Below are 16,506 nucleotides of genomic sequence, written 5' to 3'. Positions count from 1 at the left end.
TTAGAATTTTTATTCTTTTTATCATTTAATAATAATACTTGGTTGTTTTACATTTAAATTTACAACACTTACAACAGAGTGCTATGTCGAACTGAATTTACAAGTAATGTAGCTCTTTATTACACCTGATGACGATAACCTTTTTGACAGTAGCTCAACCTCCATGCTATCTGTCAGTTTTTAATCTTTCACAAGATAAGCTGTTAAAAATATTTCATAAGATTCAATTTATGAATGCACTCAAGGAAAGAAAGCGCTTCATCTAGGCGTATGATTCACAGCCGCGTGGGCTCAAAGGACTGAGTGACATCACCCACTAATGACTGATGATTTAAAAACACAGTCCTACACACGATTTGATAAATGTAACCTCTCCACCCCCAACCCCCAACCCCCATCAGGGACTGGATGCAGACAGCCTGAGGGTTGAACCACTGGGGCAGGATGGAAATGGAGCCCTCTACTGGTACTTTTACGGCACCCGTATGTACAAAGAAGAACCAGTCAAGAGGAAAGCAGAGAAGATCAGGTAAACACCCATTCTATCTCAAGTACAACAAGAAAGAATAACGTGACTCTGGTCATGTTTTTTAGTGGTTGACAAGTGCAAGTGGTATGCAAGAGTGTATTATTGTAATTGTAGTTGACACATGTCAGCTGTGACTGTTAAGGGTTAATTAGAGGTCTCCTAATGCTTGCCCTTGTTTAAAAAGCCATCATTTTAAAGCGTCCTTTTCTACTGTGTTGTCTTTCCAACAGTGAACCCTCTGAACTAACATTACCAGAGAAAAAGAAAAGGGGAAGACCACCAAAGAAGAAAAAACTGGAAGAACCTCAGTTAAGGTGAGGGGGAAATGTTTTTGTTTTTTGTCAGTGCCAACAGCCCATGGCAGGGAAATGCTTACATGTGTGGTTATTCATGTGTTGCACAGATGTACCGGTTATGTCAAAAGAAAATATGTATTTAACTGTCACAGATGTTGTTTGTCATGTGGTCTTTGTGTGCATAGATATTAGTGAGGGTATGTACAATTGTGTAGAAATACAAAAAGCTATACAATCAGCTTTTTGTAGCCTTGTGTTATCATTTCAACCCTCAGATCTGAAATGTAATAAATGATTTCTTGGCCACATATACTCAACAAACGACGTTCTGGCCACCCCTTGTATTTTAAATGAATCTATGGAAAAACATATTGCACTACCCTCTTTACTTTACTACTGTATAAGATTTGGTGACAGAAGGCTAAGGAAGGACTTGCAGATTTTAAATGCTTGTTTCACAGATATATATATACAATTTATCTCAAATTATACATACTTGATGTCCAAAAAACATAATAATCATGGAAATATGTAGGGTAGTTGCCCTTCTGCTAGTTTTAATCCCCCTGTTCTTTTGATTTATTATTCTGTATGACCTAGTTAACCCATTTCCCCAATGTGCTTTTACCTTTTTCAGTGAGGTGGAAACTGAAATGACAGAAGTAAAGACAGGAAATGGGCTGGAAGATTTCCGTCCAAGCACAGGTAAAATAGGAGCTCATGAATATAAGCAATTTCATTTTCAGGTTGACCTTGTGAAGGAATTGGTATTGTTGCTTTATTTATGTTTTGATTAGCACGTATTTTAATTTTATCACACTGTTTCTTCTAGAATCAATAAGCTAATGTTTCTCCTCTTCTTCTACCAGGCCGTAAACGAGGAGCTTGGTCTCTTGTCTGTGATACAGAGGAACAATGGGTCCTTCTGGCAGAAAGCATCAAGGACAAAACCTCCCCACAGGACCGCCACCTCTACCGTGTCATCAGCCAGAACTTCCTGCCTGAGATCAGCAGCATGATTGAGCACAAGGTCGGACACCAAAGAGACACGACTACTATTAGTCCCCATTACAGCAGTTCATTGTACCTTCTTTTTATAGTCTGGATGGAGTTTTTCAGCTACTACACAGATCATGACTGAATACCAGCTCCATAACAGCAAATCCAACCAATGACAGATGTGCCAGTGTTAACATCTAAATGCTAAATTAATATTTGCCTCGTACTACCCTCTCTACTCTAAACATGGAAGTCCCCCGGTCGTAGTATGCAACAACCTTGTACATTGCTGCCTGCATTTTAAAAATGTCCCTAATTGCACAGCTTGAAATATTTTGACATTGGCAGACCTTAGGGTTACTGATGCGTAAGGGATAACTTGTTCGTATGTTAAGGTGCTGGGTGATAATTCTCTGTGGGGTTGTCACCACAAGCAAGCCTTTTCTCTTCACACTGTAGCTGGGCCAGCTGCAGGACAGGTGAGGTGAAGGAAAGCCGGTCTGTGCTTGCCCTGAACTCTGCACACCAGCTAATGTAGTTTGCCCCAGGCTTTTAACTTGAGCCTGACTATGGAGAATTATGCTCTCGTTCTAGGTTCGTAGAATGAGGTTCTGTCGTCAGCTTCATTTGGCTTGGCCAGTCGTCGGGTCCTAGTCATGCGTCTATCATATTTTCCGTGGAATGTGTGCCTTAGGGGAGATTATAGATATACTTTTTGCTTTGTTCATAGCAAGCACGAGTCAGAGCCAACACTGCACTAGACTACAACTACAACTTAGAGTTTGCAATGGAGTTTATTTCAGTCACAGAATGCTACAGCTAGTTAAAGCTAAAGTAAAGTCGTATCCTACCTGTTTGTACAAAGATGGTTGGGTTCTTGTGATATGTAACTGGCCTTGACTGTTGCTATAGAAACCCGCTCAGCCTTTCTCCATCATCATCATCAGCAGTGAAGTAAAGAATCCTGCTGGCACTTTGATATTGGCAAAACGGTCAGTCACTTTTCACAAGCCTTCAGTGGATGAATGTGGTCTTGTCCTTCACCGTCTGTACACTCGGCTATACTACTCACACTCAAATAATGTATGGCATTCAAAGGGACTCTCTATCCAGTGCTTTTCACCATGCAACACATTAGTGACACATTCTGGTGGCTTTGTGATGTCACGTCAGTCGAAGAGCATCTGGACTTTGTGTTTGTTCGTTTGCTCTTTGAGAGCATTGAAATTGATTTTTGAGCATGAAATCCCGATACAGAACGAGACAACGCTCTCCACTTTACATGGTCTCTATGATTACTGGTGGGGAAAGAACTCTGATTAATTACCTTGCACAATCAAATGGAAGTGCACCCCCTAATGTCCTTCTTATATGCAAATTAATTCCACTAATATCACAGCAGGAGATCCAAATATTCTATGTGTTAATTATATGTACGTTACATCACCATGCCATGGTACTGTGCAGAGTCTGTCCTGGATTTGCTGAGCAAATAAAATTTAAGGAAGGAATTGATTCTTAACACCTGGACTATACAAAATATTTTTTTCAGTATCGTTACTGTCAAGTTAAACAAAATGTGGTAATATTTATGACTAATTTAAACATCCTATAATCCACCAAATTATATGAAGTCCTGCAGTGAAATAAGGGACAAATTTCCGAGATTCCAAAGTAATTGCTGGTTTTGTTTTACCAATAAACGATTACTCAAAAATGATTCAATTTGCAGTAAATACATATAAAAAAAATCTCCTCACATTAAAGAAGCTGGATCCACTTCATTTCAACTATTTAACAATTATCAAAATTGTGGTTGTGCAGCGTAGCGTGTGTGTATATACTTTACATAAATATATTGGTCTCTATGTGGGTGTGTGCACACAAGCGTGTGATATGCACAGTGTGTGTATCCTCTTGAATCCTTCCTTCAGTGTGTCTCCAGCTGCTGTCACCAGCCATTTCATGGGACACTGACAGCAGGCGGGAGCTCACCTTGAGGCAGGATGGTGCCTCTTGGAATGACAGCTCTGCTGTGCTGCAGGATTCTCTCGACCTCTCTAAGTGGTGACACCAGAGGCACTCTATCTTGTGCGTGCTGGATGGAGAGGGGGTGGGGTTGGTGAGTGGGGGGTTTAGTGCTGGTGGTAATGTAGGGAGGAACTGTGGAGCCCCAGGATATGCCAGTGCTTCACACTAAGAAGAGGCAGAGATGGAGTGTGGATAGAATAGTTGTAAAGGGAACTATAGATCAGATCACGAACATCCATCTTTTTTTTTTCTTTTGGTCTCTCTCTTTCTTCTCTTTTCTCACTTGCCACCCACATCTTCCTTCCTCTTTTGCCTCCTCACCTGCACACATACCCAGGCATAAAACAGCTGCTAATGCATTTCTCGGCGCCCCATGGTTGTTTTTATGGATGGCCTGAGTGTGACACCTCTCAGCACTATAGACAGCACCGTTATTCACAGTCCGGCTTCCCTGATGAACTCTGACATGAGCTGCACAGACGGTCCCTGATATAGACAGGCTTTCAAGGGATCTGCTTAGAGCTCTCTGCTGGCTGGTATGTCTTTACTGTGTGCTATATATATGGATCGTTGATACGTCATTCATCTAGATTCAAATATGTAATGTAGACTGTATTTTCAAGATGAATGCTGAACGATTGAAAATATTGCACTCAGAGGTTGCAGGATTGACTATCTGGTGTCATATTGCTAATGCATCTGTCAAGCTGGTCAGCATGCCTTTACACCACCTCCCCCGTTTTTTTTTTCTGGAGCTAATCATTACATATGATGAGTAAAGTCATGGGGATTTGATTACCCCCTCCACCACCACTAAGCTTGGCTGTCACCCCCAGGGGAAGGTGGGGGAATGCAGGCAGCAGAGGAGGGTGAGGGTCACTTGGGGAGGGGGGAGCAGAGCCAGTGACCTCTCAATACTCACTGCACCTCTACAACTCCCCAGGGCCTGTCAGTGTGTTGGCTTGTGTGTGGATGTCTGTGTTTCTGTCTTGAAGACTCAATCAGTAATTTATTGGCCAATTTAAATAACAAGCTTATCCATGTATGTTATTCAGGAAAAAAAAAATGTTGATGAAAATGGGAAAAGGTGCAAATATGATTATAGTCACAAGAGTAACTTAAGTATATATATTTTAAATATTTGGTTATCATCTAGTGCTAATCATTCAAGTCTGTGTAAAGGCAATTCTGAGATTTATTTCAAAATACAGTAAATATGTTGGAAAATAGTTGCTGAAAACATGTGAAAACACTTATATTACTATATTACTGAAATGTGGAGTTAGAGGTTAAAACCTAAAGGGTCCTAAAAAATGGCTCGATGACACACTGAGGCCACCTTGAGCATACCCCTGCACCCCTAGCAGAGAGGTAAAGATTAATTCATCTTGGTCAGTGTTTCAAAGTTAGTCATGTCATTTTCTGAACTCATCTGACACGTTTCAGTTGCTCCAAAATTGCTGCCTGACTGCTCCCACGAGTGGCTTCAGTGCATTCAGGGGACACGCCCCCACAGTCCTGGAGCTAAGAATACTGCTCATTTTTACCTGATTTTGGCACCTAATTTTATAAACTTGTCGATATTTGTAATCATTTAAATTTGGCTGGGTGGTTAATAACAATTCTTTTTGGCCTGACCAACTCATAACGCAAATTTAGTCTTACTGTACACAGACTTTAACATCCAATCTGAGGTTGGATTGTTGTTTACATCTGTGTCATGGATTTTGGACAGCCAAAAAGAGCAGAGCTGAACTTCTTTTGAAACCTTTTTTCTTCAGGAGCGGGAGCAGAAACAGAAGTTACTGGACCCAACCCCAGTTAGCACATCACAGCGGTTCTCTGAAAAACACATAAACCAAGAGGAGGAGGTACGTATGTTAATCTGTGTACATGATTTTTGTATATTGTGCTGATATACTGCAGCAGTAGCTACATTTCTGAAAAGATACTCAGACATCATAAAATGTCCAATTAATTTGTATGTTTAACAATGCCTGTTTCCACAAAATGAGGTGTCGGGTTTCCATGCTTCCACATGGCAAATTGTCCTTTCATGGGTCCAGAGTAGACTAACAGGCTTGTGTGTATGTATTTAGGACAATCTGAAGGCTTTAGGAGACGAGGACAGAAAGAAAGATGAAGATTTGGACAGGCAGGTCCTGCTGGCCGAGCAGCGACGAGAAGAGGAAAGGCTTCTGCAGGAAGAACAACAGAGAGAAAAGATGGAGAAGATCAAAGCTGTGGAGGGTAAGATGGATGGCTAAGTAGGTGGATGGAACACATATAGAAAAATGTACAAGAGCCCATATTTTCAGATCTAAATAATATCCCTGCAGTACTGGAGCAAGATCACAAACTTATCAATCTGTCATTATATGAAGGTTACAAAAAAAAAAAAACTAAGCCTAGTGCCAAAAGTCAAATATCAAGGGGCAGCAATAATTTCACATTCTTTCATCAGCGACCTGTCAAGAGCAGCTAGCAGGTTTCTGGACACTTCCTTCAACTCAGAGATCAGGGGCAGAACGGATTGTGAAGGGCACCCCACACACAGACTTTTACATTGCCATCCCTGTAGTTTGGCTACTAACGGCTCAAAAATCTGCATAGCATAGCATAGCAGCACTCAAAGCCTTGTGATTTATGTATAGTACGCAGAGACTGAGAGGGAATGTTCATGGCCTTTAATCACAGGATCACCCCACCCCCCCCACCCCCACCCCCTCTGATGTCATCTGTCAAGGGTTAATGAACTGCTGATTGTGCTTCAGTGGAGGAGCCTCATTAATGTATTATAGATGAACAGCAGGACCTGGCCTGCTCTCTGTGTGGATTGCATATGTGGAATCCTCCCTCAACCCGCTTTAATCCACACTGCAGGGGGGCTGGCAGGCCTCTCATGTTAAAAGATAAAGCAGCAGTACATATGCACCCTCTCTGCTCTGTTCTGCTCTTTTGATCAACCAGGCCTGAGAAAAGCTAGCTGACGAATCGTTCTCTTTTTACTTATCAGAGCTGCCACTGTCTCAGGTGGCCAAGGCCTGGTTTTTAGTGACTCTAACGACAGCCTCAAAGTGCAATTTAAACTGTAACTCCAGCCTGAAAAAGCAATTAAAACATTATTTGCCTGCAGCCCCCTGTGACTAGTGTTTTTTATTGTTTGTGCTTCTAATTGCCCCCCTGCGTTCATCCTTCTCTCTCAGAGCGAGCCAAGAGACGGAAGATGCGAGAGGAAAAGGCCTGGTTGTTGTCTCAAGGGAAAGACCTTCCACCAGAACTCCTGAATCTGGAGCCTTCTTCTCCCATCCACAGAACACGCAAGAATAAAGAATTGTAAGAGGCTCTGCACACTTGATTTCAGATTTCACTTTCTACTTGAATGACTCAAGGTTGAACATTTGTAACCTGCTGTATGTTCGACATTTCAGCTATGAAATTGATGACGACTACACTGCTCTATACAAAGGTATGCATACTGAGTGGTTACTCAAGGCTCAAGTCTGTCTCAATCTGCATTGATATATATTGTAATATCTGATCTGATCTCTCTTACAGTGCTTGAGGCCTTGAAAGCCCATAAAGATGCTTGGCCTTTCTTGGAGCCTGTGGATGACTCCTATGCCCCTAATTACCATGAAATCATCAAGGTACTAAAGGCAGGACAATAATAGCTGGGATGTAAATGTGTCTTTGTATGTGTGTGGTTCACATCCTAACTAATGTATTTAGCCACAAATATTGTATTACCCAAGGATTTTAATTGTTTTTAATGTAGTTATTCTTCCCCTCAGACTCCCATGGATCTGTCCACCATTGAAAAGAAGCTCAATGATGGAGAGTACGTTGCTAAGGAGGAGTTTGTTGCCGACGTTAAGCTCATGTTTGAAAACTGTGTGGAGTACAACGGAGAAGACAGTGGTAAATGAACACAATTGCACAAACAAAAAACAGCTTCCTCCATTAAGAATTTGCCCTCGCTATAGAGCACATGCATCAAAATCCATTTCAGTTGGTGTATGTTGTGAGAAAAAAAAGCGTGTATGATTTTTTTTTTTTGGGGTGGTGGGGGGAGAGAGAGCAAAAGAAAAGGGGCTGGACTTAGTGCTGTGTTGGGGCCGGGGCCAGGGCAGCCTTGACAGTGATTAATGAGGAGTGATTGAGCTGTGCTCCAGTGCTCAGGGGGATCTGAGCCCTGCAGTGCCAGAGAAACATTCCAGCCCCTAAGCCCCCTGTCTGGAGCCATCCATCCAGCTGAATACTCTCCCCAGGGACAGGGGGGAGGAGAGAGTGGTAAGGGGGCCCAGGGTGGAGTAAGAGGAGGAGGAGGAGGAGGAGGATGGGGTTTTGAGGAGCAGGGGTCAACCGACGCCTTCTGACCTGGTCAGTCGGTCAGCGCTGGGCTGGGAACAGAGGAGCAAGTGTATGTCTACTGTAACATGGCATTAGTCCGAGTGTAAGGGAAGGATTGAGAGATAGGAATGAGGTGTGTGTTTTTTTTTTTTTTACTTCAGTGTAAATAAGTGCATGTGCTAAAGGTATGTGAAAGTATTTTCGTGTTTTATCATATAAACATATCTGATATTTATGTCTGCCTTTCCCCAGAGTACACTATCATGGCAGAGTCCCTGGAACGATGTTTTAGCCGGGCCTTATTAAAACACTTCCCATCAGAGGATGGTGACACAGATGAAGAATTCCACATCAGCAGTGAAGACAAGGAGCGCAAGGACAAAAAGCGCAATCGTGGCAGTAAACATCTGGGACCCGAAAGTCTGATCAAGGCGACTGAGCAAGTCCAACGTAAGCGAAACTTCCAGGGGGGCAAGGGCAGCACACCTTCAGAGGAAGAAGACGGCAAACTAACAAGACCACTTCATCCCCCTCACTGGGCTAATGGCCCCTCTCACCTACACGGCCAGCCTCCAAGCCAGCATCACATCCATGAAGGAAACATCAGGGGCATGTACCACCCAGGGCAACAGGTATCCACAGGATCACTTTGTTAGCAAGCTAGTGATATGAACACCATAATCTGTTCTGTCTGAACTGTAGGAGAAAGTGCATTCTTATTCTATTATTAATTTTCTCTATCACTTTACCAGCTCCGTCATCCTCATGGTCCTCATGGTCCACACATGTATGCCCAAAGAATGGCCATGGATCCCCGCTTTGCTTACCCAGCTCACATTCCCAGGCATGGAGACCCCAGTTTGAACCACTTGCCCCACAACTTTAACATGCAGGTATACAGATTATATTCCACCATGGCCTGTCAAATGTGTATCTTTTGTAGCTTTTAGAACAGACTAATGTACAGGTAAACTGATTAAAATTCCTTTTTTTTTTTCAGCATCGCATGGTTGAAGGACATCACATGGGTCCTAGATATCCAGTGGGCCCAGATCCTAACCAGCAGCAGCCTCCACATCAGCAGCAGCATCCCTACATGGGTCCAACTCATGGCCCATCTCTAGGCCCACGTCCCGTGGCCCTCCAGCCTGGACCTCCTCCTGAAGCCAGCATGTACCCTTCCCACCACCGTCCAGAGGGCCACAACATGCACCCCTTGGGCAACCGATTCTCAGGGCCAGAAGGACCACCTCAGCACAACTACCCAGGGCTAAGGCCTCCTCGTATGGGCCTATCCAACATGTGGACTGGTATGAATCACCAGGAGAGACCCAATGGGATGCGCATGCAAGATCCCAACATGGTGAATCAGCGCAACTTTAGCTATGGTGGAGTTCCCCCTCCAGTGGGGCATAAACCATGGCCAGAAGCTGCTGGATACCCCCACCCTCCTCCCAATGCTCAGTATCAAATGTCTGCAGCGGTCAGTTCCCCAGGGCCAATGTCCTCACGTCCCCCTGTACCCCACCCAGACCCCTCTGGCAGGACACGCTTGGCTTCCATGCTGGAAAGCCCAGAGATGCTGGCCCTGCAGCAGCTGTCAGCCTCTTCTGGACCCCCTGCTGGTCCCCCTCATCAGCACATGGGCAACTTTCAGCAGCCTGGGCCCCCATCAGGAACTGGCATCATCCCAGCTCACCCATCGCAACAGCCTCCCCCTGCCCCTGAGGTTCAGCTGCTGCGTCCTCTTAGAGACAATGGGCCAGACAGCCAGCCTTCCCAAAAGACAGACATGCAGCCCAAAGGTAGACCTGACCTTCTCTCTCAGTATTTCACCAGCCGTCTGTATTCTGCATGAAGGAACCCGAGCACAGCCTAACCTTTTTCCACAGAAACGTTCTCTCCAGACTACAGTGTCTCAATTTGTTAATCAGCACAGCCCCCATCCTTGCTCTTCTTCCGTGTCAAGTGCTTTTTGCAATTTGATTTTAATTATTTTTCACAGTACGTGGTAAATTGAATATTCATTAGTTCAGAGAAATTTCTTGCTGGTTGCTTTGAGGACACAAAGGAGATGGCATGTCATCAGTTAAGCCTCACTAGCAAGCTTACAAATGTGTTTGCGTTCTCACTTTAAATGAATGGAATAGGACATGGTTACATATCTAATTGTTTTGTGTTGTTTATTTGATTTGTATGAATATGACACAAACAATGTTGTTTTTAGACTCTGACACAGGATAATGAAATGGTACTGACTTAACATCATTTTTTTGGAATGATAGTTAACCTCCAATGCTAACCTCCCTGTCATTATTCTTTTAATGCTAACTTTCCTTTCATTATTTTTTTTGTTAACAGACACGACATCAGAGGGCAAAATGTCTGCCAACAACATTTCTGATGAAGCTTCATCAAACAAAAACACTGTTTCAATTCACCAAGAGCACCGATCCATCCCTAGCCCCACCACAGGACACCACACTGGGCCAGCAGAGAGAATGCAGAGCCCCCCAGCCCCTAACTCAGGCCAATCACAGGAGAATCCTTCTGGACCAGGGCTCCCACAGAGTTCAACAGAGAGCCACAAGCAGGACGAGGGCCAGAAACTATCTGCCAACCACTGTCCCCCTCAACACATTGGTGCCACTCCTGTTTCATCCCATCTCAGCACAAGTAACAGCAGCTCCGCTGATCAGAACAGTCCACGGCACAAAGCTCAGAGCCCCGCACTTCTTCGTCACAGTGTACCGCCACAGCATGTTGCAGCATCTCAGAATTCACCTCAGCAAATGTCAGAGAACAACTTGCCACAAATGCAGAGTGCCCATCGGCAAAGTGAACACCAGCATAATGTCCAAAAGCAGCAGCAACCTCAGTCAAATCAGAGTACCCATCCTCAATGCCACCCTCAGAGCTCTCCCCAGCAGACGGCCCAGAACACACAGCAACACAATTCTCTGCTAACTCCTCATCAAGTCCCCCAAAACGGTTCTCCTCAACGTCCTACACAGAACAGCCCCATGCATGGGATGCCACAGAGTGCCACACAAGGAGCCCAGCCTGGACCCCCTCAGCCAGCCCCTCTCACCTCTCTGCCACCAAGTCATCCTACCCCACTATTACCCTCCCACCCTAGCCCAGCAGACCATGGAGATCAAAGACCTAGTGAGCCTACATGTAGCCCGGACACAGAAGGACCTGCCGTTCCTCCGCAGCAGTCTACAATGAAATCTGGCCCTCCAAATGGTATTTACAAACAGCAGGCTTTCAGTCCCAATCAGCATCAAACCATGCTTGTGGGTAGTAACCCAGGTATGCAGGCTCAGAGAGGGCCAGCACCTACTCACAATCCAGCCATGCCTCCACAGTCCCAAGGCCAGGCAAACGGACCCATGGGTCCGTATGGCATGGGGAACCATCCACATCCACACTACAGCCAGACAAACATGACCAGGCCTCCATCTACTCACCACCCTTATCACAACCAGGCCATAAACCCCCTCCACAATCCTGCTCACCACCCCGCCTACCACCAGCAGGGAGGTACTGCCTACTCCTACCACATGCCAGGCCAACAACACCCTCAGGCCCACCCCAACATGTACCCACCTCACCAGTACCAGCAGCAACACTACTACCCTCAACTTCATCCCCAAGCACAGGCCCATAATCAGGCTAACAGTAGAGGGAGTTACTCTCCAGAAGAGTGGCATCGGCCTCATTATCAGCCTCGCCAGCCGATGCCACCCAGTGCCTACCTACCTGTAGCTAGTGCTAGAGGCAATGGTCAGTTGAAGGAGAGCAGTGTGTCACCATTGGGTTCTGAGGGCTCCAGTGGTGCTAGTTTGGTGTCCCCTGGCCCTGTGTCTGAAGTAGTGCCACATCCTGGAGGCCCAGAAGAGGGGAAGTGTGAAAGCAGGGAGCAGGCCGGTGGAGGCAGCCCAGCAAAGCAAGCTTATACAGAGAGCTCAGAGCGACCTGAAAGTCCTAAAGAAATCCTGGACCTAGACAGTCACAATGCTGCTGCCCGCCGCCGTAGCACCCAGCAACTTCACCAACAACGCCCCCCTGCCTCTGCTGCACACATGATGTCAGGCTTCATGTACGATCCTCGTGCCGTGCACCCTGGGATGCAGCAGGGCGGCGTTCCTCCACCCCACATGATGTCTCAGGTCCGTGGAGATGGCAACCCTTACCGTGGCCAGCCATACCCCGACCCAGGACGCTATGCTGCCCAAAGACCTCACCCACACCTGATGGAGGCTCTGCAGCGGCCCCAGCAGCTGCCCTACTCTCCGGGACAGACACGCATGGCCATGTACAGACACCCCCGGCCTGCAGGGCACTTCCAGGGAATGATGATTCAGCAGAGAGGCCTGGCACCAGAACACTTCCTACACCCAGGGTAAAATGATTCATCCCGTGACCTGTAATGTAGAGTTTTAAGTTATTTATGACTATTCTCTCTGTATCTATAGTCTTATATCTCAGTCAGTATTTTTATATTTAAATTTTTCATACACTTTCTTTTGTATAAACCCTTTAGAAATTGGTATACAGTTGTCCCTCGCTATAACGAGGTTCACTTTTCGCGGCCTCGCTGTTTCGCTGATTTTTTTAGTGTAATTTTGCATGCTTTTTTTACAGCGTAATGTACAGTATGAACACGCATTGTGTTCGGTGTCCTGATTGGCTAAGGGAGAAGTGTTTAAATAAGAGAGAAATGTGAGAAAATGTTAATGCCTGTCTGAGAAAAGTGTATAAAAGTGTGTGGTTAGGGGTTTTACGGCCTTAAAACATGTAAAATAATTGTAAAAAATAAAGCTGATTACTTCGCGGATTTCGTTTATTGCGGGTTATTTTTAAAACGTATCCCTAACGATAAACGAGGGACCACTGTAATTGGAATTTTGATATATCACAGATTTTGATGTTTTATTAAATAAATGAAACTACTTCTACTACTACTACTACAATGATAATAATACTAATAATAATACTAATGATGATGATGATGATACAAAATTGTTGTTTGCTTAGTCAAAGTAAGTTAACAGGCATTTCTAATTAAATTTGACAACTAACACGGCCTTTATGAAGCGTCATTTTGTGCTAGCCCAACAGAGGCGGGCTGACCTTTTCCAAGTGTAAACATTGTTCATTTTTATTTATTTATTTTTTGTTGTGGTCACAGGCAACAGATGATGGCTGCTCCAGGTGGCCCGAGCACTAAACAAGGAGTGTGACAACACCATATCAAAGTGAGTAAAACTAACTATATGTAAAAACTTTGTCTCACAGCTTCTACTGATTTCTTATTTCACCAACCTTCCTTAAATCTAAATAGAAACATGAATACAGTATCTTACGTATCTATTCCTAAGAATATGAACACACTGCAAAAATGCATTCATTCATCTCAAAAGGGACCAAAACACAAATGATCCTGTGATGTTAAAGTCGCGTTCCTGTTGTGTGTCAATCCTAAATGTGTTCAAATTGTAGATATTTGCCTAATTTTTCTTGTCCTTTCAGGCACGTTATTATCGAAGAACATCTGGAAAAAGCAAAGAGCTGAAAGGAAGAATATGTGGGCATGCAGACTGGGTTAACAGAGATTGGATATGGGACACTTTGCTCCACATACATCCCTTACTGATTTTCTTACACTGGACTAAAACTTTTGGCTCTGTTTTGCCCACCACTGGACTTGACCATCCAACGATGATGATAATAATGTGAAATGTTATTGAGCCCTCGAGTACAATTCTCTCTAAGCCTGCCCTTCTTCACGTACTGCTCTGGGTGCAGATATCCAACATGAGCAACCGAATGAGGATCCTCCAGCTGAAGGGCAGCTTGTTTAACCACTCAGCCAACCTGCCAAACACAGGGGACGCTGCCTTCAAGAACACTGGACAGCCCTCTCCTCTCTAAGCCATTGAAATATAAATGGATTAAAGGCAAAGACCATTCTCTGTTAATCTACCAACAGAACAGAGGAGGGCTGTGATAAAGATGAGAGGGACTGTTTTTGTTTTGTTTGTTTTAATTGCGATTTCCTGTTCCAACCATATCTTTAAACTCAGGTGTAGAAAAGGAGGTACTATGAGACTGTCACCCTAACCCAGTCAACTCACAGGCCCCTTGCAATTGCCTTGGTTTCCTTTTGTGAATGTATGAGTGAATGTGTAGATAAAAAGGTGTGAGCGGCGGATTAGCTGCTGCTGAAAAGACACGAACACTGATAATTTGTCTAATCATAAACCGTCCTGAAAAGAAGTCCTGTTACTGTCCATTTTCACCCCAACTCTAACAGTGTTTCTCTAGTTCTGGAGTAAACACACGGTATATGCATCTCTCAAAGCGGCCTTCATTGTTAAGAATGTCTTTGACTAGCAGAGAGTGGACTGGCAGAGATGGCAGTTTGTATATGATAGTATCTCTCTGTTATGCACTATGGATTTTGGTAGTCTAGACATTCTGGAATTGAGTGGCCTTGGATAGTCTTATCTTTAGTCACATATATGTATGAAATTGTCTCCTTACCTCTCGTCCCAGACAAGGATATTGTAAAATTGTCAGACGGTGACATGTCCTTCTAGCTGGTATATGCACATACACAGAACAAACGCATACACATGAAATCCTGCTGTCGTTTTTGTTTCAAAGTGTGTACCATTTGTTGCATTCCACCTCTCAAGTTTGTAGCATTAGTTATTTTGTTCATTCACAGCTCTGCCCTTTGCATGCTTGCTTCTTTGAGTGCTTCCTCTTCCCCACGTCAATACTAAACGAATCCTCAGGGTGTACAGTTTCTATATACGGGTATTTTTCTGCATTATTCGAAGGAGGAGCAGCATAAGGAAGATGGGACTGCAACTGTGGCTAATCAATCCACCTCATGTGAAGAACTTCATTTTCAAGGGTCTGTATTCATCGTCCTTAATAATATTTGGCTGAGCACACTGCCAGTTTATAGGACTTTACCCCCCCCCCCAAAAAAAGTTCTTTTTTGATTTTCATCAAAGTTGGTTAGAAGTTAGATGGATCCAATTTGAGTTATTCTACATTCCTGTTGATCTGGTGACACAGTTTGTCTTCATAATTAAGATCACAATCTACCTCATCTAGCCAATTGGTGGCATTTACAGTCCCTCCTCTTCCTCCCCTGCTCTGCCAGACTCACGTGAGTCAAGATTTTATGACCAGCTGATGATTTCAGCACCGCTTTTTGATTTCTAGGCTCTCAGAACTGATAATAAAAAGGCCTTACAATCCCTTACCATCTTGGTGTCAGGTTGCTGTGTCAAATGATGGCGCTGACTGGCCGTCTCAACAAGATGCTGCCGTGCGATTACTCAGCCGTCAGCTTGACATTGACAGATGTTCTCAAAAAAAAAAGCAATCCCTGAAATTCATCATTGGAGTATGATTGACAATATTACATCATATGTCTGAAACAGGACTCCGTACATAGTTGTACAGATTGCATGTCTTCCTGCCTACAGGTTGTTGAAACTAGACAAAATAGTCTAGTGTCTGTAATAGACCGCATAGAGTTTGGCGGCATTATGGTGGAGTTCCTTAGTAATGGGTACCTAAGGCATTGTAAGGACATATTTGAGGAAGGATGATGGAATAGGAAAGTGCTAGAAACTGTGAGACAATGTGTCACACAAGACTTGTCACGGATGACTTGCTATTTTGTTAAAATAGGGAATTGTCTCAATATTTAGTTGGCCTAATAGGGCCACTTTGGATGTAGTGTGTTCACTTGTGCTGTCTAATGTATGAAGGACAGTGTTTATTTTAACGGTCTGTGAGGTTGTGATACTGTCTTATGGTGTACATATGTTGTGTGTGGTGTGTGTGTGAGCGTGCGTGTGTGTGTATGTTTCTGGTGTGTAGAATCGGCACCAGATGACCGTAAGTGTGCATTCAACCCTCACTTTTTTTTTTCTCTGCTGTCATCTCTCTGCACTAGTAAAAACCATTTAGACGTGATTTAAATGTGAATCATATTTATTTTTCCTCCTAAGAATTTTTGTACATTTTTGGACTTGTTTTAATATAAATGTGGTGTATGTTTCTTTTTTTTTCTTTTTCTTCTTGATGTTGTTTTTAAGCAGTTGTCTTTACCTCAGTAGCATGGTGGCATTGGAAAAAAAAAAAGACGTTTCATTTTTAAGTGACGTTTACAAGTTCTTATCTGACTGACATAGATTATTTTGGAAATGGACTGGAGTATTTTCTATACTGTACATTTCTTAGAAATAAATAACTTTTCTTGAG

General features: G+C 43.8%; 1 protein-coding gene across 1 annotated transcript in view; it reads left to right on the top strand.

The window, feature by feature from the left end:
• Window positions 1-16,506, top strand: part of cecr2 (CECR2 histone acetyl-lysine reader) — a 36,717-nt gene extending 20,211 nt beyond the window's left edge. The window contains exons 4-19 of the mRNA XM_027272664.1: window positions 402-529; window positions 760-843; window positions 1,463-1,530; window positions 1,695-1,855; window positions 5,637-5,726; window positions 5,955-6,105; window positions 7,062-7,191; window positions 7,287-7,324; window positions 7,414-7,505; window positions 7,650-7,776; window positions 8,461-8,840; window positions 8,961-9,101; window positions 9,209-10,013; window positions 10,570-12,616; window positions 13,406-13,472; window positions 13,747-16,506. Of these exons, the coding sequence (XP_027128465.1) occupies window positions 402-529; window positions 760-843; window positions 1,463-1,530; window positions 1,695-1,855; window positions 5,637-5,726; window positions 5,955-6,105; window positions 7,062-7,191; window positions 7,287-7,324; window positions 7,414-7,505; window positions 7,650-7,776; window positions 8,461-8,840; window positions 8,961-9,101; window positions 9,209-10,013; window positions 10,570-12,616; window positions 13,406-13,457 (4,494 nt within the window). The 3' untranslated portion in view covers window positions 13,458-13,472; window positions 13,747-16,506. The remainder of the gene's footprint in view (window positions 1-401; window positions 530-759; window positions 844-1,462; window positions 1,531-1,694; window positions 1,856-5,636; window positions 5,727-5,954; window positions 6,106-7,061; window positions 7,192-7,286; window positions 7,325-7,413; window positions 7,506-7,649; window positions 7,777-8,460; window positions 8,841-8,960; window positions 9,102-9,208; window positions 10,014-10,569; window positions 12,617-13,405; window positions 13,473-13,746) is intronic.

This window comes from Larimichthys crocea, chromosome XXI, assembly GCF_000972845.2.
Source record: "Larimichthys crocea isolate SSNF chromosome XXI, L_crocea_2.0, whole genome shotgun sequence".
Taxonomy (NCBI): Eukaryota; Metazoa; Chordata; class Actinopteri; family Sciaenidae; genus Larimichthys; species Larimichthys crocea.
This window is presented reverse-complemented; position numbering and strand designations above follow the sequence as displayed.